This window comes from Eretmochelys imbricata, chromosome 4 (assembly GCF_965152235.1).
Source record: "Eretmochelys imbricata isolate rEreImb1 chromosome 4, rEreImb1.hap1, whole genome shotgun sequence".
Lineage (NCBI taxonomy): Eukaryota > Metazoa > Chordata > Testudines > Cheloniidae > Eretmochelys > Eretmochelys imbricata.
Genome location: NC_135575.1, coordinates 127,567,862 through 127,588,562, shown reverse-complemented (window position 1 = coordinate 127,588,562; position 20,701 = coordinate 127,567,862). Strand labels below are relative to the sequence as shown.

At 41.8% G+C, this 20,701-nt stretch overlaps 1 protein-coding gene across 2 annotated transcripts in view; it reads right to left on the bottom strand.

The window, feature by feature from the left end:
- Nucleotides 1-20,701, bottom strand: part of LETM1 (leucine zipper and EF-hand containing transmembrane protein 1) — a 68,882-nt gene that overhangs the window by 20,896 nt on the left and 27,285 nt on the right. For both annotated transcript variants that reach the window (XM_077815937.1, XM_077815938.1), the window contains exons 5-8: nucleotides 17,967-18,104; nucleotides 3,775-3,978; nucleotides 1,980-2,099; nucleotides 1,347-1,478 (exon numbers count right to left, since the gene is read on the bottom strand). In XM_077815937.1, coding sequence (XP_077672063.1) covers nucleotides 1,347-1,478; nucleotides 1,980-2,099; nucleotides 3,775-3,978; nucleotides 17,967-18,104 — 594 coding nt within the window. The remainder of the gene's footprint in view (nucleotides 1-1,346; nucleotides 1,479-1,979; nucleotides 2,100-3,774; nucleotides 3,979-17,966; nucleotides 18,105-20,701) is intronic.

The window sequence follows — 20,701 nt, the reverse complement described above, 5'->3', positions numbered from 1 at the left end:
GCCTATGGGAAACAAATTCAGGTGTGGATACATGCAAAACTAAATTCATAACAAGACTCTGGTCAACATAACTTGGTAGTGTAGATCAGACTTTACTAAATATCTATCTCAAAGCCTGGGGACTTTTAAGGTCTTGTTTATGGAACAAATTGTCACCATGAGTAGGGAGCAAGAGAAAATATTGGCAAGATAATTAAAATGAAACCAAACGCAACCTTCAGGGATTTGGGATAAGATTATTCTCCAAATCTGGAGAAGATTAAAACGTTGTGTCTCAAGAAATCTGTGAGAAAAAAGTTACTCCCAAGATACTTGTCAGAAAGCTTAATTATAACTGAGCCAAGTAATGATGATTCCAAAGAGGAATTAGTGTGTTTTGAGAATCATGCTGATCTCCCATGACTAATTTCTAATGCAAGATTTCAGATACAGCATGCTCTTAAAATGCTTCACTAATGAAGAGTTGGACAGACTCTCTCTCCCTCTACAAAGCAGTAGAGCAGGCAAATTTTAGTTTCTCCTGCTTACTCCAGGATTTTGGACATCAGAGATATATTTCAGTTAGGCTCACCCAATATGTTGCTCTTAAATGGAAGAAGAAAGAATAGACAGCCAGGCTGCCTCTTATTTATTTTCAACTGGAGACCAGCAGAGAAACTTGAATTTGCAGATAGAGAAATTTATACTTTGCCCAACTGTGCGTTGCACAGGAGCTTACAGGAGTCAGGGGGTCACAATCTGCATAACTCAGACTGCAGCCACCCTCACTGTACCCATCTTTAACATGGCAGTGGAGCCTGCAAAAGCTACAGACCTTAAGATCTTTGTCTCGCTCACTATGTTCTTTACCTCATACTGAGACGTAGTACTGCAAGCTTAGAGCTATGGTTTTTTGCCTGTTATGCCTGTGGATTAAAAATGAATGTGCAGCAGGACACATTTGACTTGAGGATCATTCTTTGGTCAGCCCTTCAGTACATGTCAACTTTCTGTGTGTGCTTTCAAGGTGGCTCAGAGCCTCCTGTTAAGGACAGTTAGGCTTTCCCCATGACTATGCATAATAAAAGTCTTCCAACTGCTGCCTAGTCACTCTGACCTGCAATAGTGCATACAAAATTTTCAAATGCTGTAGCTGTTTTTGGTCAGCCAGTCATCCAGCTAAGCAAACTAATACATTTTTCATTTAAGTACATCACAGTGGCTACACTTTTTACCCAGGGCCAATACAAAGCTAACACTTAACACTAATAACGTGATTAGTATGTATATATACAGAGAATGCCAGTTTTTAGAGAAACTAGTTTTTGTTGAAAGATAGTGTCCTGGTTATATAAAGTAATACATACCACACTCTCTGGTAGTGTCTGAAGTGTTGTTTTGAGCTGATCAGCTGGTGAAAGTGTATCCGGAAGATACATAGCTCTGGATAAAATAAGCAATGAAGTGGGGATTTGTTGGTCCAGGTGCAGCTCTAGCCACTGTAATTCAATAGATATACCTATACAGTTATATTTTATCACACAGAAAAATAGGCATTCCACAGCAAATTGAAAGTTACCACTTATTCTCTAGATAAAATATAATTTATACTTTTGTGTGTGTGTGTATTTTATACTGTACTTTTTACCGTTACTAATGTATTCCAAACAGAACTGAGATCTTTAGATGAAAGCCGCTATGTACAATAAATGCCAGAGCTGCGTTCTTTTAAACAAAAGATATACATGGGATCAAAAAGTGACAAAAGGTAGATCAGGTGTACATCAACTTTAGAACTATCTGATTAGACCCAACTCACAATTTATGAAAGCTCTATAATTTTAGTCTGATTAATGTATATTACTTTATACCTCAGAAAATAGTAACAGGTTCAGTAAAGGCCAATACCCATATTGTTCATCTACATAATATGCCTACACAGAACAGTATTACTATTTTATGATTAAACAAGTACTGAAGTGATCTTACTGGACATATACCTGTTTAAGTTGTTCCTTTAGTCGTTCTTCTGTTACGCCAAGAGCTCTCATACCTCTTGCTCTACATGCTGCCTGCAGTTCTTTAACAGTCAGACTGTCAACTCCTTCCTCCGCAATCAGCTATACAAGATGTAAAATAAACACCTCACATGTAATGAACATGTAAAAATGTTAACAGGAAAACAATAAGCACACAGATGTTTAGAATGACCACTAGGGGCTGCTGTGATAATAAAAAACAGAGAGCCGCAATATTTGGAAAGAGAGAGTTAGACAACATTTATGTTGCACGTTTCAAGCAGAATTAATTGTTTTAAAAGTTCCAGAGCTGCATGGGTTTTTGGGTTTTCTTGGTAAATATTTTAAATCATTTCTATGACATGACGTTTAAACTTATAAAAATATTTTTTCTTTCATTCTAATGAGCTACTCCTATTGTCATGAATGGTAGATAAAAGCACAGATTAATGGGGGAACATACAGAAATCAAAAGATTAAAATGGTATTGTGAATGTAAAGGAAATAACCTAGTGTTAATTTACATATAGCTGAACTTTCCAAATGGATAGTCCTATCAAATCCATGCTTACCCCTTACCTCAATGGATCCCTATTTGGCAGATTTTAAGAACTGGAGAGGTGGGTTAATGAGCTGTAGTTATAGGAGATGATTCAGAGCTGTACTGCCCGTATTGATGAATTTATTAATCAGAAAACTGTAGTATTTTTCACTGACTAATATTCATCTGTCTCTAGAAGTCCTTCATAAAACAGGACTTGCCTTCCATAATTGAAAAGTAAGTTTTCCTTCAAACACGAGCGGCTTTTCAGAACAAATCAAAGCTACTGGATTTTGGCACTTATGAAAAGTGTTCAATTAACAATATTGTTTGTGCAGGCATACACTATGCAAGCTTCTCCAAAACAGTTTTGTCGATGTAATCAGACCTAATATATTCATAACTAACATGAAACATTTCAGTTCTAGCCCTCCTGGACAGAGAGACTGCCAGTCATGGTAAAGTGTGTAGTGAGGAAAATGAGCGCAAATGGCTAGCGAAAGACACAATGAAACCATCAAATCCATCTTCCTGTGACCACACCAAATCTGAAATCGACTCTCAATAAATTTAAGATTAGCGCACTAACCGAATGTTTCCAGTACCAATGCTATACTTTTTTGCCTTATTTTTAAAGGGCCAGCAGTTCTTTCCTAAATTGAGGAAGCTCACCTAATTTTAAGGCTTCAGCGTTTTTGCTGAAGTATACAATTAGTATTAATAAAGCTAAGAAACAAAAATAAGCAGATACCTAGAAACAAAACATTTGTATATTTCAGCTACACTTGAGAAGATTAGATTTTTATCCGTAAATGTTGGTAAACATTGATTTCACCATACACACAAACCAGTATTTCCATCAATAATCATTTTTAAAATGTACAGATAGGCAAAGAAAGAAATATACTGCTTAAAAGTTATTAAAGTTTGATTAAGGATATTTACTATATATGTTTTGACATGTTGACATTTTATGTTAAAGATTATAAAAAGTTATTACTTTTTGAATCTCAACATGTCATTAAATAATGACTGTCTTCCTCCCCTATAATTTCCCACAACTGTGAAATTTTAATTCTACAAAAAATTTTAAAAAGCTTTAAAATAAAATTGATAATATCCACCAGAAATATAAATATAAAAATCAAATTCTGCCAAGCTTAATTATAGCATTGGAACAGATAAACCTTTTCTTTTTTTTTTTTTTTTAATCAAAGCATGACTAAAATGACTTACTTTGTCATCTGCTTTCATGGACCTCAACCTCATAATCAGCTGGAAGCGCAGAAAGTTATTTGTCCCGATTGACTGAAGTTCCAACAGTTTACAGAGAGCCACCAGCTGAGGCCTAGTAAGATTGTCCAGTGTAAGCTCATCTTCAAACAGTTTAGAGAACCGTAAGATCTCCTCATTACTAGGTCTTTCACCAGTCTCTCGGATCTAAGAAAATAAAAAAAAAATTCTCTCAAAGCAAATTTACTGGATAAATATCGCTTTTAACAACAAGTACTGTACAGTTCTTAACTACAATATTTTGTTCCAATTCCGATTAATCATAATGTTTTCACATTGTGTATTCAGAGACAGGGTCTTTTGTCTTTCACAGCAAATAAAAGGTTGTCAACAGAACAGTCTGCATTGTGTAATCTGAATGGGTTGGTATACAAATAAATTAAGTGCTCTGATACAGTGCAGCACTGATTATCTAGGAATACATAAGCATATTTACTGGTTGTACTGTAGCTATATCATCTTGAGTGGTGACCTACACAGATCTCATGAGCTAAGCAGAGTCAAGCCTAATCAGGACTTGAACATGGCATCTGCAAGAAAAACCCATGTGCTACAGGAAATGGTGATAACAACTGCTCTCTTTGATTAGGTTTGGAGCCAATATAAAAGAATGTTAAGGAGTGCTGTGCTGTTGGAGGTACAACAGAAATCCTCATTTGTGATTATTAAAGATGCAACAGCATTTTTGCACCTGATAGGTTTTCATCTCCGGTATCCTCGTCAAATGCTAATTTGGGTAATTATCTAAATTCTCCTTACAGTTGCAAACGGATATGACATTACATTTCACTTCCTGTCCTTACCTACAATATTACCTAGTTTGTAATATTGCTATATACTGTTACCATATTCTACAGCAGAGGAGTCTGTACTTCCAAGTGACACTATTCCTGTGTACTAACACTAATTTGAAAACCACCTGGAATCCTTCTGGATGAAAAGGCACTGTCTATTAAATGATTAACATCACATTTACAACTATATACTATAACGTCTAATGGCAGCTGAAAGTAATTTAATTCAGAAACTGGAATAATTATTCAGAGAAAAGAGGATTTCTCAATTTTTTTTAAACTTGCTCCCAAGAACACAACATGCCATGGCTGAAGATTCATCTTCATATAAGTTGCACTTTTTTAAAATTTAAAAATTATACATCATCCATCGTTTAATGCACTACCAGTGATATGGAGTTCAAAGAACCTTACGGGTTAATGATTCCGTTTTATTTAGAACCCTGATCATTCCATCATAGTACTTAATTAAGGCTACGTCTTCACTAGAGTATTGGAAATCCTACTCTGCCTGACAAATATTATTTGAGCTAGCATCTCATGTATATTCAGACATCTAAACAAAACCTGCACTATGAAGTTTTGTCATTGAATCATCCAGCTGGAAATCTGGGAATTTGTTCGTCCTCTGGGAGGCTGATAGTTTTCCAGTCATCAGATGAACTTTTATTAACCAGAGAACACAGAAATTTGGAAGGTAAGGAAGGCTATGAAAGCATCAACCTCAGGAGTGTCCCCATGTTGAAGAGACTATAAATTGGAGAGAGGGAGGTGAAATGAGAAGATGCATTTTACAATTTAAGAGTGCCCTTCTGCTCTGCTACATTAGCTTCTGCAGAAATTAGGAACACTGATCCACTACAGTAGCCTGCAAAAGGGATCTTTATAACAGTATTTTCTCTTCTGTTTTAGTTTGAATTTCACCCGTTTTTATGATCATCATATCTGTCAAAGGCAAAGAAAAAACTATAGTCTGTTGCTTCCTGTCAAGGTTCCTTCCCCACTCTGAACTCTAGGGTACCGATGTGGGGACCTGCATGAAAGACCCCCTAAGCTTATTTTTACCAGCTTAGGTTAAACGCTGTCACCACCAAAGTGTTACACAAAGAACAGGGGAAGTGCCCACTTGGAAATGTCTCCCCCACAAAATTCCCCCAAGCACTACACCCCCTTTCCTGGGGAAGGCTTGATAAAAATCCTCACCAATCTGCATAGGTGAACACAGACCCAAACCCTTGGATCTTACGAACAATGAAAAAGCAATCAGGTTCTTAAAAAGAGAATTTTAATTAAAAAAAGTAAAAGAATCACCTCTGTAAAATCAGGATGGTAAATACCTTACAGAGTAATCAGATTAAAAACAGAGAATCCCTCTAGGCAAAACCTTAAGTTACAAAAAGACACAAAAACAGGAATATACATCCCATTCAGCACAACTTATTTTATCAGCCATTTAAACAAAACAGAATCTAACACATATCTAGCTAGATTGCTTATTAGCCCTTTACAGGAGTTCTAACCTGCATTCCTGCTCTGGTCCCAGCAAAAGCATCACACAGACAAGAGACCCTTTGTTTCCCCCGCCCTCCAGCTTTGAAAGTATCTTGTCTCCTCATTGGTCATTTTGGTCAGGTGCCAACGAGGTTAACCCTTTATAGGTGAAAGGGTTTTTCCTCTGGCCAGGAGGGATTTAAAGATGTTTACCCTTCTCTTGATATTTTTGACACTTCCAAAATCTGTTGAGGGTGCAGAAGTAGCTTTCCCAGTTCACAAATGCATTAAAAGATTCGGGAACTCCCAAATCACACATCACGTAGGGCTTTAATCAGTGGCTCCGAGAAAGATAAGTATACCACTAACGAAACACCTAAAATATTTGGATTAAAAAAAAGAAAAAAAAAGAAGGAAAGCAGTCTAGCCTTTTATTATTTTGGTATCTGCACTGTATGATGTAAGGAAAGTGAATGTGATATGAAGTTTGTCTCATATTGCAAATGATTAAGTTGTAGTGTGACAGTGCGCAAGCACAAACACACACACACGGCAAGCCTTGAAAAATTCTCTTACCCATCATCACAGAGAAGTAAGAAAATATCCCTAGTGAATATGGGGACCTATGTCAATTTCTGAAGAAGTTAACCATATTTTAAATTGCTACTAGCTTTTATGGTTGCAACGTTAACCTTCCCACTGTGAATCAATGCAGTGGTATTCTTCCTGTATCTGCAGACAAAGTTCCAGTACCTCTTCTGCTGCTCATAAGTCTGCCAAGAAGCACCAAAGAAATTAGGCAACTCAGTTTCATTATTCCTGTTCAGAATCTTGGGAGCACAGGGAAACTGCCAAAAGTCATGCCAATTTCCTGCTACTCAAAAAAGCTATGTCCAGGAGCAGAGGAAGACATTGAACTTATTTACAAGGGAAAAAATTTAAAGGATGAGAAGAGAAGGTTACTCACCATATGCAGTAACTGATGTTCTTCAAGATGTGGAAGTATATGTGCATGCTGACATTTCTTCCAGGATTCTGTCCCTAGACCTTGCTTGGGTGTGCCATGGTTCATAACCTCTGGGTAGTAGGTTTATGTTAAATTTGTAGATTCTTTATCTGCAAGAAGGGAGGAGCGTTGCTTTTTTCCCTTGCCTTCCTCAACCAGAGCCTCTTGACTGCTGCAAGGGTGACAGTCTGATACTCTGTTCTTCTGTCAGAATAGTCTGACTCTCAAAAGACGGGGTGAGGAAGCAGGAAGGAGAACAAAAAAAACCCAACCAAAAACATGGCAGGAGGGCAGAGCAGAAGGGCTACTTCTTCCTCAAGTAGGGTCCCTATGGGTGCTCCACTGTAGGTGCAGCAGTGCCTCCTGCACCTGGTATCGGAGATCTTCGGTAGCAGTGCCCATTGGGCCAGATATGTGCTCCTCCCCATCTCGCACCGGGTGGGGGGAAGGGGAAGAAATCAATATATTGCGCTGTCTGGCCCAACTGCCCTCAGTGCCTTCTCTATCACAGAGCTTATCTTTCAGCTCCAAAGCAGAGGGGAGGAGGGCAAGTAGCACCAATAGGGACACACATCTTGAAGACATTAGGTACTGCACATGAGGAGTAACCTCTTCTTCTTTGAGTACTATCCCTATGGATGCTCCACGGTAGGTAACTGTAAGACCAGTGCTCCTACAAGGAAGGCTGGGGCTTCAGAGTGGCGTCCAATAAGGGCATCTGAAACTGTGGCATGGGTAACTGCAGGTGGTCGCTTTGCAAATGTCAAGGACCAGCACATGGTTGAGAAAGGCAATCGAGGTGGAGAGAGCGAGTGGAATACACTCAAGTTCCAGGTGGATGCAGCTGGTTGTGCAGTTGATAACAAAGGTGTATGAACTCTGAGATCCATTTGAAAAGGCGTTGTTTGGATACAGCTACTCCCTTCAATTGTTTGGCAGTTGAGAGGAATAAGTGTGACAATCATCTGAAATTTTCATTCTATCAAGGTAAAAGGCTAATGCTCACCTAACGTCCAAGGTGTGTAGTGTCACTTCAAGTTGGTTGGTATGTGGCTTTGGGAAGAAGCAGGGAAGGTGGACAGGTTGGGTCAAATGGAAGGACGACAGCACCTTGGGTAGGTGTTTTGGATGCATGCGTAATGTGACCCTGTCCTTATGAAAAAGTGTGTATGGGGATATGCCAAGACAGCCCCTATTTCTCCTATTCGTCAGGCAGAAATGCTACGAGAAGTACTGTTTTCATGGAAATAATGTAGGAGCACATTGCCATGGGCTCAAACAGTGGTCTGGTGAGACAGCTCAAGGTGAGGTTGGAATCCTGTACATGAGGATAAAAGTTCAAAAGACCTTTAAAGACTCTCTTCACGAGCGGGTGGGTGAATACGGAATAGCCATCTATCTCGGGCTGGAATGCTGGGATATCAGTGAAGTACGTACGAAGGGAGCTTGTAGACAGTCTAGATCTTAAAAGGTCAGGCCTATAATCTAGAATGAGTGGTAACAGGGTGTTCATTGCTGAGACATGATTGGATATGCACCAGGATCTGAATCTTTCCCATTTTTGGAGGTAAGTATGGCAAGTCATGTCATGTCTACTATTTAAGAGAACCTCTTTTGCTGTCTCTGAACAGGTCATTTCTGAATCCCAAAACCAGGAAGGAGCCATGCCTTCAAATGAAGGAGACAGATGTGGGCCGAATCCTCCAGCCCAATCCTGAGAGAGAAGGTACAGAATCAACTGCAAGGTGATCGGAGAACATACTGTCATTTATAGGAGGTAAGGATATCAAATTTGTCGTGGCCATGTTGGGGCTATGAGGATGACTCTGGCTCATTCCACCTGTATTATATGAAGTACCTTGAACAAGTAGTGAAAAGGTGTAGAATAGTGGGGCATCCCACATAATAAGGAAAGCATCTCCCAGAGAGCCATGGCCTAGACCCACTCGTGAGAAGACGTGAGAGCATTTGGCATTCACTACTGTGGCAAAAAGATATCTATGTGGGGAAATTCCCAGTGGCTGTATATGTGCTGAAGGACTCTTATCTCTAGTCCCCACTCGTGGTCTTGAGATATCGTCTGCTAGGGGAGTCTGCCACGGTGTTCTGGTGTCCAGGAAGATATGTGGCCGAAATGTTGATGTCATATTGAATACACTAGTTCCACTATTTCAGTGCTTCTGAGCACAGGGAGTGGGATCTTGTTCCGCCTTGTCTGTTGATGTAGAACATGCAGGTGATATTGCTGGTCGTTACTTTTATGGTCCGATTTCTGATCAGGGGGTACGAAATGTCGGCACCCATTGTGAACCGCTCGCAGTTCTACAAGATTGATATGCATGAAGGATTCTGCGGAGGACTACATTCCTTGCATTGTGTGGGTCATAAGGCATGCTCCCCAGCCACTTAGGGAGGCACTGGTTGTTAGAATCAGGGAGTGTGCTGGTTGGAGAAAAGGGACCCCATACAGACGTTTTGGGGTTGTCCCCATCAGTGTAGTGCGTCCTTGATCTTGACAGGCATGGATAAGAGTTTGTGAAGATGGTTTCTGTGAGGTATATACACCATGTGTAGTCACGCCTGCAGACAGCATATGTACAACTGTACGGGGAGATGTCAGCAAACCAGTACAGTGCCTGAAACCACTATGGTTTATTGCTAAAAGTAGCCAAGTCAGCAGGCTGTAAAGTGTCCATGTAGCAAACTCAGCTTGACCAAGGCAGGAGGGGAGGGGGTTTTGAGTGCCACAGAAAGGGCAACTTGACCCGCGTCCTTCCTGATAAGAATTGTGTTGAAGTTGCTGATACATGCATTTTAGAAGAGCAGGATGTGCCCCAGGAATGTCTATTGGGGCCTCAAGGCTGCAAACTCTGGAAAAACCCACACCACGTTAATCAATAATCAGAAGGAGCCTCTTGCTTGCCCATTGGAACTGCTTGCTTAACAAGTTTTCTTTAAGGGACATGTCATTCTATTACTAATGTATAATAAGGGGGAAAAGTTTGAGGTAGTGGGACTCTCAGGACTGGACTCTCCCTCTGGATACATCTTGTGTTCCCCACTGGCAGCCGCCATGGCACTTGAAAGCCACACTCAGCTTCAGTAATTATCGAGGGTTGGGGGTGTTTTACTAACCTGTTGCGGATGTGTGCAAGTGCTTGAGACTAGGTAAAGTTTAGCTTTAAGTGAAAGCACTCGCGTTGTCCTGTTTGTGCCAGCCATTTATCGGTCGGACAGCCCTGTCTCCCCTGATTTATTTCCTGACACCACCTCGCACAGAGTAAAAGTTACCCAGAGCTGTGGGCTGAAAGAACCCCGGGTAACGCAACCTGGCATGTTTTACCACAAACCTGGCTGCTGCCATATGGTCAAGTAGTTGGAAGCACATCCTGGTTCTCACAGTGGATACGAAGTTGACTATTGTAGAAATCTGTGAGCTGGAAGGCAGGCTCTGGCCTGTATCGCATCCAGATGTTCCCCAATAAACTCCAGACGTTGTACCAGTGAGTGTCGATTTTTGTATGTTTATTTGAAGGCCGAGGTTCGAGAAAAGATGCATCAACTTTCATATGGCGTGAACTGCCTAGGGTTTGGAGGGAGCCTTGAGGAGACAGTAGTCTAAGTATGGGAATATCACAATGCCTTGTGTGCACAGGTAGGCTGCCACAACCACAAAGACTTTGGAGAATACTCGAGGGGCTGTAGAGAGCCCAAAGAGTAGTACCCTGTATGGGTAACGATGGGTCCCCAGATGAATCTGAGGAATCATCTGTGAGCAGGGTGTATAGTGATGTGAAAATACGCATCTTGGAGGTTGAGGGCTGTGAACCAGTCCCCCTGTTCCAGTGCTGGGATAATGGTTGATAGTGTGACCATCTTAAAGAATTGCAGTTTGATAAACTTGTGGAGGTTTCGTAAGTCTAGATTGGTCTCCACCTGCTGGATTTCTTTTGGATCAGAAAATAGTGGGAATAAAAACCTTTCCCTCTGTGTTGGGATGGGACCAATTCTATGGCTCCCAGTTGCAGAAGGCGATTTATTTCTTCTCATAAAAGGTGTTTGTGAGAGGGGTCCCTGAAGAGAGACGTGGAGAGGGCTGGGAGGGAGGTATAGGATTATTGATTATTTCCAGAACCCACCTTGATCATCACTACAAAAGGTTTTTTTTTTTTTTCTTTTTTCTTCTTTTTCCTTTTTCTCCCTCCCCCCCGCCGGTAATAGCTCACCTTACCTGAGCAGTCTCGTTACAGTGTGTATGGTAATACCCATTGTTTCATGTTTTCTGTGTATGTAAAATCTCCCCACTGTATTTTCTACTGCATGCATCCGATGAAGTGAGCTGTAGCTCACGAAAGCTTATGCTCAAATAAATTTGTTAGTCTCCAAGGTGCCACAAGTCCTCCTTTTCTTTTTGCGGATACAGACTAACACAGCTGCTACTCTGAAACTTCTCTGAAGTGGTTTGCCGTCATGATGGATAAAAGGGGACTAAACGATCACCAAACCGGCAAGTTGTTAAAGATGGCTGCAGCAACTGGAATGGGCAGAGGCTTCTTGGAGCCAACCAAACCTTCAAAATTGTTGTCTCGATGAAGATGCATGAGAAGTAGCCCACTAAGGCGGCGTCTGTCTGCACTTTGGATGGGATCTCTGTCGTCTTTGTTGCGTTCCATATGACGGTGAGGAGTGAAAGGTGGAGGTTGGGATCTTGGGGTATACCGATATTTCCCCGATGTCTCATCGGCACTGGTGTATATGTGCCAAGAGAGTGGAGTCATTCTAGAGTCCTTTGGAGAATGTAGGGATTCATCAGTGGGCTCAGCAAATAGTTTGGAACCCTCAATGGGTAGATCCTCAACCATGGTCTGCAACTCTTTAGGGAATACGGAGAGGTGAAGCCATGATTCTCGTTTCATTAGCACAGCTGTTGCGATGGAGTGGGCAGCTGTGTCTGCAGAAGCCAGGGAGGCTTGTAGCGCCATGTAGGTGAGAAGGTGTCCTTCAGACATGAGTGCCTGGAATTGCTCCTTCTTTTCATCTGATATGGCAAATGTTGATAGAATTCCTGTATTTTAGAATACAGTAGAACCTTAAAGATACAAACACCAGAGTTACAGACTGACTGGTCAACCGGACAACACGTGATACCAGAAGTAACCAATCATGCAGCAGTAGAGACCAAAAATATATAAAAAAAGACCAAATACTGTACTGTACCTGTATTGCATGTTAAAGGTAGGCACATCTGGGCTGCCTGTCCCCACCCCACCCCCATGCGTGGGGTAGTCACTTACAGTTAAGATATGAAGATGCTGGGGCTGCCAGCCCAAGGCAGCCAGAGCCAGTAGAGCAGAAGCAGCACTGGGGTTGGAGCCACTTTTACCCCACCTCGAGCGTGGGACAAGCTTGAAAACTCAGTCCAACCAAAGGAAAGAAGCTGCCTGCAAGAAAGCTTCCAGAGCTGAGGAGGGAGCTCAGCTGCTGCTGAAGCCTGGCCTGGAGTGTCAGCTGCTGGATCTGGAGCCTGAACTGTGCTTTGTACAGAGTTATGAACATTTCAAAGCACTGACAACCTCCATTCCCAAAGTGTTCGTAACTCTGAAGTTCTACTGTAGTTCATATGATTGTATTTGGCCATAAGAGCTTCGTAATTGGCGATATGGAACTGGAGTGTCGCAGAATATATACTTTGCGACTGAACAAGTCTAGTCGCTTCCAGTCCTTGGGGTGGTATTGGTGTCCCTTCTGGTGTACTACATTGATGACCAGGGAGTTTGGAGTAGAACGGGGGGAAAAAAAATTCTAAGTCCTTATCAGGAACATAGTATTTTTTGTCCATTCACCTGCAGGCTGGCGGGATGGATGCTGGGGTCTGCCAGACCTTGGCAGTGTCCAAGAGGGCCTCATTAATAGGGAGGACTATCCTTGTCCATGTGGAGGTGTGTAGGATAATCGAGCAGCTTGTGTTGTTGCTCTTTGACCTCTCCAGCAGGATCGAGAGAGATGCTCTGATTCTGCGGAATAGTTCTTGAAAGTGTCTGAAATTGCCTGCAGACATAGGAAGTGGTGGCACGATGGCCTCATCAGGGGAAGAAGAGGAGAAGTGGAGCTTCCTTCTGCTGTTCCTCCGTCATTACTGCGCCGACATCAGGTGGTTGAGAGATGGAGGAGGATGTTGATAGTGCGTTTCTGGCTCTGCTTTATGGACGGTTTGGGAAACTGCCCTGTACATAGCCCATGGGTCCCAGAAGGGCCAACGTGGAAGAACTGGCACGTGGGTTGCATCCATGGACGTCTGTACCAGGGCCCTGGTTCGGTTCTGGGTTCCAGATAACACAGACCAGCAGCTGATTGTCTGCATGTGTGTTCTGGATATGTGGGTAGAACAGAGTATTCTTCGTTCTCTTCCTCTTCTTCCTTGCTGGGAAAGGGTGGATTCATAGAATCATAGAATATCAGGGTTGGAAGGGACCTCAGGAGGTCATCTAGTCCAACCCCTGCTCAAAGCAGGACCAATCCCCAATTTTTGCCCCAGATCCCTAAATGGCCCCATCAAGGATTGAACTCACAACCCTGGGTTTAGCAGGCCAATGCTCAAACCACTGAGCTATCCCTGCCCCCAGCATCTTAAAGGTAGGCACAAGAGTGGTGCAGTTCTCAGTGGTGAAGTGGAGTAGTGTTGTGACTTCAAGCGAAAACATGGGCTATAGGGAGCTCTCTACAGAGAAGCAGAGACTCAGGCATATCAAAGAAGATCAGGTCCCTTGGATATCTGAACTGCTGTGGAGCAGGCAAGCATCATCAGCACCGGTGGTTGTTTGGAAAATGAAGGAGCTATTGGTGCCAAGGGCAGAATGCATTCCCTCAAGTGGACAACATATGGTACAGATGGCTTATTTGGTACCAAGATCTTGCCTGATGCCAAGGATTTGGTCAGTGCTAAAACAGCTGTCAGGGATGAAACACATGAAGTTGACTTGGATGAGGCACTCGGTACCATTTCGGGAACTCTTGCACTGTGCTGCTCGGTCCTGAGAGACAGGATGTCTGCTGCCTGGTGCTGCCCATTTAGGGTCCTTGGACTTCTGTTTAGCTCCAGTACCAGAAGTATCTAGATGGTCATGGAAGCTAAGTCTCACCCCAAGATAGTGAGGCTACTGACCTCGCAGGAAATGGCTTCTCGGAGGTGGTTCCTTACCAGGCGATGCAGTAGTCTGTTTCTTCCTGTTAAGAGTGTCTTCCTGTCTTGGAAGACTGCAGCACGCAGGGGTCGGACGATGACTAAGCCAGGGGTGAGATCCATGCCAGAGAGGTAGCAGGGTGAGGGTCTGAAACTGGCCATAGAAAATGCTCTATGAGGAGAATATTTAGTCTGAGTCCATGGTCCTTTTGGGCCCAGGTGGTCAAGATGGTGCAGTGGGTGCACTTCTGTGCGATGTGGACCTCACTGAGGCAGCAGATGCACTGTGAGTGACTGTCACTCATGGGAAAGGCCTCTCGACAAGAGAGGCACCTCTTGTACCTGGGAGGTCCCAGCACAGTCCCGAGGGGGAGAGCAGGAAACAGGGAAAGCATAAGGTAACGGGAAGGGCAGAGTAACTAAAATATTTTATTTTGGGGTTGGGGGGAGAATTAACAGAAAACTGCTAATCATTACGAATGTAAGGTAAGTTAAGGAGAATCTCTAAAGGTTGAGGTAGAAGGGTTCTGCTCTGGATTCTGTCCCAGACCAAAGGCACTTGGACAGGACAGAACATATACAGATGCCGCCCACAGCACGAGACAGGGAGGAGCGCATATGCAGCCCAATGATCTCCAATCCCAAGGACATGAGGCGCTGCCACACCTACAGTGCAGCATCCATAGGGATACTACTCAAAGTAGCAGCAGCCCTTCTGCTCGGTCGTCCTGCCTCTGATTTTTTCCTTCCTGATCCCTCACCCCACCTTATGACAGTCAAAATGCTCTGGCAGAAGGAAAGAGTATCAGACTTTCACCCTTGCAGCAGTCAAGAGGCTCTGGTTGACGAAGGCAAGGACAAAAGGCAAATTTAACATAAACCTGCTACCCAGAGGCTATGAACTGTGGAGCACCCAAGCAAGGTCTAGGGCAGAGGTGGGCAAACTACGGGGGGCAGTCAGGAAGGAGAGGAGGGGTTGGATGGGGGGGGGCGTCAAGAAGGAGAGGAGGGGGTTGGATGTGGTGGCAGGGGCCAGTTAGGGGCGGGGGGTCCAGGGGCGGTCAGGGGACTGAAAGCAGGAATCTGGGGGGGGGGGGCCCTCAGGGGGTGAGGGGGGGATTTGGATAAGGGCTGGGCCATGCCTCCATACAATTTCAGTAACCTGATACGGCCTTCAGGCCAAAAAGTTTGCGTGCCCCTGGTCTAGGGACAGAATCCCAGAAGAAACTGCTGCATGCACATATAACCCCAACCAAAGTTAGCATGACAGAGGAGCTGAAATTTCTCAGAATGCAGCCCCTAGACTTCACTGGTGGGAGCTCCCCTCCAGCCCCCAATCTTTCACACCTACAAATTTAGTCTCTCTCTTTCAGCCAGGGTTCAAAACATTACTAGATGAGAAGAGCTGATGAAACATCCTAGGCTACAGAGGCCATTAGTACCAAAAGAATTTTATAAAACAAAACAAAAAAAACCCCACCTATACTTAACTTTTTGCATTTCTCCGAGATGGGATAATGGGAAAAAAAAGTCAGTTTCACTTTTGTTTATACTCCATTTCTAATCAGTGTCCCTGGCAGTCTCTTGCACGTTGCAAAACATTAAAGGGGAATGTTAATTCAAGACAGTTCCCACCCCCTTTTTTAAAATCACAGAAACATTTCTACTGACATTAGGTTCTATAAAGCTTTAAATTTCAGGGCAAATTTGATCAGACAATGTCCCTTTAGTATGGGGCGCATCATAAACAAACCAAGTAGTGCCAAAAGATATATAGCATGTTTTATCCTTAAAAATGCAAGTTCCGTACCTCAGCTTCCCATCACAATCTGAGTGTTCCATTAGTATAGAGGTGTGTACGTGAGCAAGACATTGTGTTATTAATTTTAATTGGAATACCAACAGGAAGAGAAAAGTATTTTTAAGTTTAAAATTTACAGAACTGATCTAAAATATCTTTGCTATGCATTTATCTTTTACTAGCACCTCATTAAATTACTTTAATGCTGTTTAATAATGCTCCCCTTCCCCCCATTAATCCTCCTACAAATCAATTATGTACATGAAAATGATATCATCTGTTTGATAAAAGTGCATGTGTTTCCTTAAATCGCGGAGGCAGTGTGGTCTAGCATATGGAGCTCGGGGATGGAAACCAGTAACTCCAGAGTTCTAATTGCAGCTCTGCACTCAATCTTTTGCAGGGCCTTCACAAGTCACTTAATCTTTCTGAGTCTTGTATCCCCCCTGCACCCTGACAGACAAACCAGGAATTCTTCCTTAACTCATGGGTGTTGCAATGATAGTGCTTGTACAGTAGTTTTATAGAGTAAAAGACTAAGTCACTACTGCCTGGCACCGGTTAGGTTAGTGACTACTGACATCATTAGTTAAGGTACTCAGATGGCTCCATCAACTTAGTATTTGAGTGTCTCACAATCTCTAATGTATTTATCCTCACGACACCCATGTGAGGTAAGGAAGCATCATTTTACCCATGGAGAATTGAGGCAGACAGATTTAATGACTTGTCCAAGGTCATAGAGGAAGTCTTTGTCAGAAGAGCAGGGAACTGAACACCAATCTCCCAAGTCCCAGGCTTTACCACATATACTGAATCATCCTTCCTTTCCACTGTGACTATTAAGTTATGTAATCACAGCTGTCTCTACTGTTATTATCCCACTATCCTGCCTGTCATTTGTCTGTTTATTCATCTGTTGCATATTAACTAGTTCGTGAACTCTTTGGGGGCAGGGACTGTCAAAATTTGTTTGAAGAGTGCCAAACACAAAGGGGGCCTAATGCCTGCTTGGGGACTCTGAGCACTGCCAAAACAGAAATAAATAAATGCTGCATATATTAGTAAACCCAATGGGTCAGGCAGTCTAGAACCAGACCATTTGCTCTAAAAAAAATGAGTGTACTCTAAAGGCCAATTCTTTTGTCTGTACAGTAATTACTATATCAGTCAGGGGTGTGTTTTTTTATAACATTTCTACACCAGCAACAGCCCCACGTAGGCAGTTATGCTGGCAAAATAAAAGCTTTCACTAGTATAGCTTACTTCATTCAGGGAACCAGCATAAGCTATATTAGCAAAAGCACTTATGACAGCATATAGCTATACTGGCAAACCTTTTCTAGCATAGACTACAACTAAGTAGGCTGGCAAAAGCCAGTAGGTCTGCACTGATTTCTCTACTACCTCAAACTTTAAAGGTTTATCTGGCTACAATTAAGTAATTTCTAACCAGCTGACCAGAACAGAATTTACATTTTTCTCTCACTTTTCATATTCCATGTCCCTGTGCTAGCCACCGTGTACAATAATATGGAAGCTACTACGCATTCAACATTTGAGAATTAAAATGGAAATGCACTGAATTAAGTGAAAGTGCCACTTGGGATACTGAAGTGAGCTCTCAGCACAATAAATTGTAACTGGAAGAACAAAACTTCTGTGCACCTTTTGCTCAGCATACGTCACGCACAATTCACTTAAGCCCAACATAATGAGTAAAGACAGCTGACCATGGTATAAGTAGCAACAAATTATGCCACAAGCTTAGTTTTCTTCGTCACCACTGTCTATTGCTTAGTAAGATAAAAATATCAAGCTAATCACTTTTTATGTGAACAGAGTACAAGGTTATATTTTTACCTTTTGAAAGAAGGTAGAAAAATCTTTAGTAACATTTCCTTTGGCTACTTTGTTTTTTAAGGCCATCTCCTCAATAGTGTCTTGAAGAAATTTTGCCACTTCAAGTTTCACTCTCAATTCTTTCTTCAATCTCTCCTCCTATAAAAAACAAGAGCATGTTTGCTTTAAGATGTCCTTTCCACAATTATACCAATCGAGATTCCCTTCCCCCCACCTGTAAACCTTTCTCTGGATGAGGCTCCAGAGGTTTTTCCAATACTAGAGTATGTTAGATGTCATTACACCACAGCATTTGATCAGTTGCCATTTGTTTTCCATCTATAACTTGTTTAGGAAGGACTGACTAGGCAAAAGGGAGGGGGGAGAGTGGCACTCTGTTAAAAATGGCATTACCTGTTTCAGAGTCACTAACTAGGAAGTAAATTATCTTGAATGCTATGGATCGATGGTCTAACAGACAACCACAAGATGGAGTACTAGTTTGTGTCTGCTACAGACCACCGAATTACAGGAGCGAACAGTATGACCAGCTCCTAAAGCCCTTATGTGATCCAGGAGATCTTCAATCTGAGTGACAAACTGGACGTCTCAGGCTGCCAGTACTAAAATGTTCTTGAAATTTCTTAAAGTTATCTATAACTCAAAAAGGTTTGCATCCAACACAGGGTAATCTGAATTTTATATTAGATCTCACCTTGACAGCTAAAGAGGAACTGATCACAGAACTAAAAGTTAGTGGTTGCTTAGGCAAAAGTGCTCCTGACTTGATTATTCTGTTGCACATAATAAATGTAAAGTCCCAACCAGTAAAATGACAGGTTTCAGAGTAACAGCCGTGTTAGTCTGTATTCGCAAAAAGAAAAGGAGTACTTGTGGCACAGAAACTAGAACAATAGAAAGTTAACATGGCACACATTAAATGGATTAAAACTGGCCAACAGACAGGCCTCCAAATGTAACTGTAAACAGGGAATCACTGAGTAGATGAGTTTCAAGTGGGATCCCAAGGGATCTTTTTGGCCCTATAATATTTAATATTTTTATCAATGATTTAGAAGAAAACAAAATTACTGATAAAGTTTGCAGATGACACAAAGATTGAGGGAATGGTAAATAATAAAGAGGACAGATCACTGAGACAGACGTACCTGCATAACTTGGTAGCTGAGCGCAAGTAATCAACAAGAATTTTAATATGGCCAAATGTAAGGTCAAACATCTATGAACACAGAATACAGGTTATATTTACGGGACGGAAAAGACTATGCTGGAAAGCAGTGTGTCTAAAAGAGACTTGAGGGTCGCAGATAAATCAGCTGAACACTAAGCTCCCCCTGCAACGCTGTGGCCAAAAGGATTAATGTGAACCTTGCATGTAAAAACTGGTGAAAATTGAGTAGGGAAGTTATTTTACCTCTGTATTTGGCACTAATGAACAGGAACACTACGTCCAGTTCTGGTGTCCACAATTCGAGAAGAACGTTGGAAAATTGGACAGGGTTCACAAGAGAGCCATGAAAATGATTACAGAACTAGAAGACATACCTTACAGCGAGAGACTTACAATGCTCAATCTATTTAGCGTATCAAAGAGATGGTTAAGAAATGACTTCATCATAATGGAGAACAGAAATCTGATAGAGGGGTCTTCAGTCTAGCAGAAAAAGATAGAGCAAGATCCAACTGCTAGAAATTGAAGCTAGACATTCTAGCTAGAAATAAGAGGCATTTTACTTTTATTTTTTAATAGTGAGATCAATTACCCGTTGGAACAACCTACCAAGGGGTGGATTCTCAATCACAGGAAATTTTAAAATCAAGATTGGATGTTTTTTCTAAAAGATATACTTTAATTTAACTACAGCTGTTAGGCATGAAACAGAAATTAGTTCAGGGAAGTCCTGTGACCTGGATTATGCAGGAGGTCAGACTAGATCACAAAGATCCCTTTCTGGCCTTAAAAATCTATCTATTTTATGTCATGTTAGTGCCATGTAATTCAGTCTGAATTTAATAAACCAAGGGTTTTATTCAGTGGAACAAGCCAACCTACTCTCCTCTGCATATGATATTTAGGTAAGAGCCACCACTCCTTAGTGTTGCAACTCTTTCCATTAAAAAAAATGATTTTTCTGCCATACCCTGAAAAAAAGGGAAGATCAACATCTTTTCTTCAGCATCCTGGAGGTATGCAGAAGAGGAGGTGACCTTTAACCATGAATTTCAGTACAGTTGAAGGCTGCATTTTCTCACAAGTTCAATTTTAATTTTGATTTCCTGGCTTTTTTTGATTTTTTTTTTTTAAGTAACTATCCATTAAAAGAATTTTCACCCTTATATTACTGATATTTACTCTCAAGCTTACCTACATCTTTAAATAGGTTTGTCTGGGAATACAATTTTATCAACTTCTGACATAACAGAAAGTTTTGTAAATTGTTAAAACCGAATCCAATGTCTAAAGCACTGAGCACACTTTCATTAGAACTATGTTAGAACTTTTAAAATTGATAGCATCCTCCTAGCCAGAATCGTATATCCCAGCCAGGTTAAACAGGAATAAACTATTAAAACTGTTTTGTTAAACAGGTTTCAGAGTAGCAGCTGTGTTAGTCTGTATTCGCAAAAAGAAAAGGAGTACTTGTGGCACCTTAGAGACTAACCAATTTATTTGAGCATAAGCTTTCGTGAGCTACAGGTCACTTCTTCGGATGCTAGCTCACGAAAGCTTATGC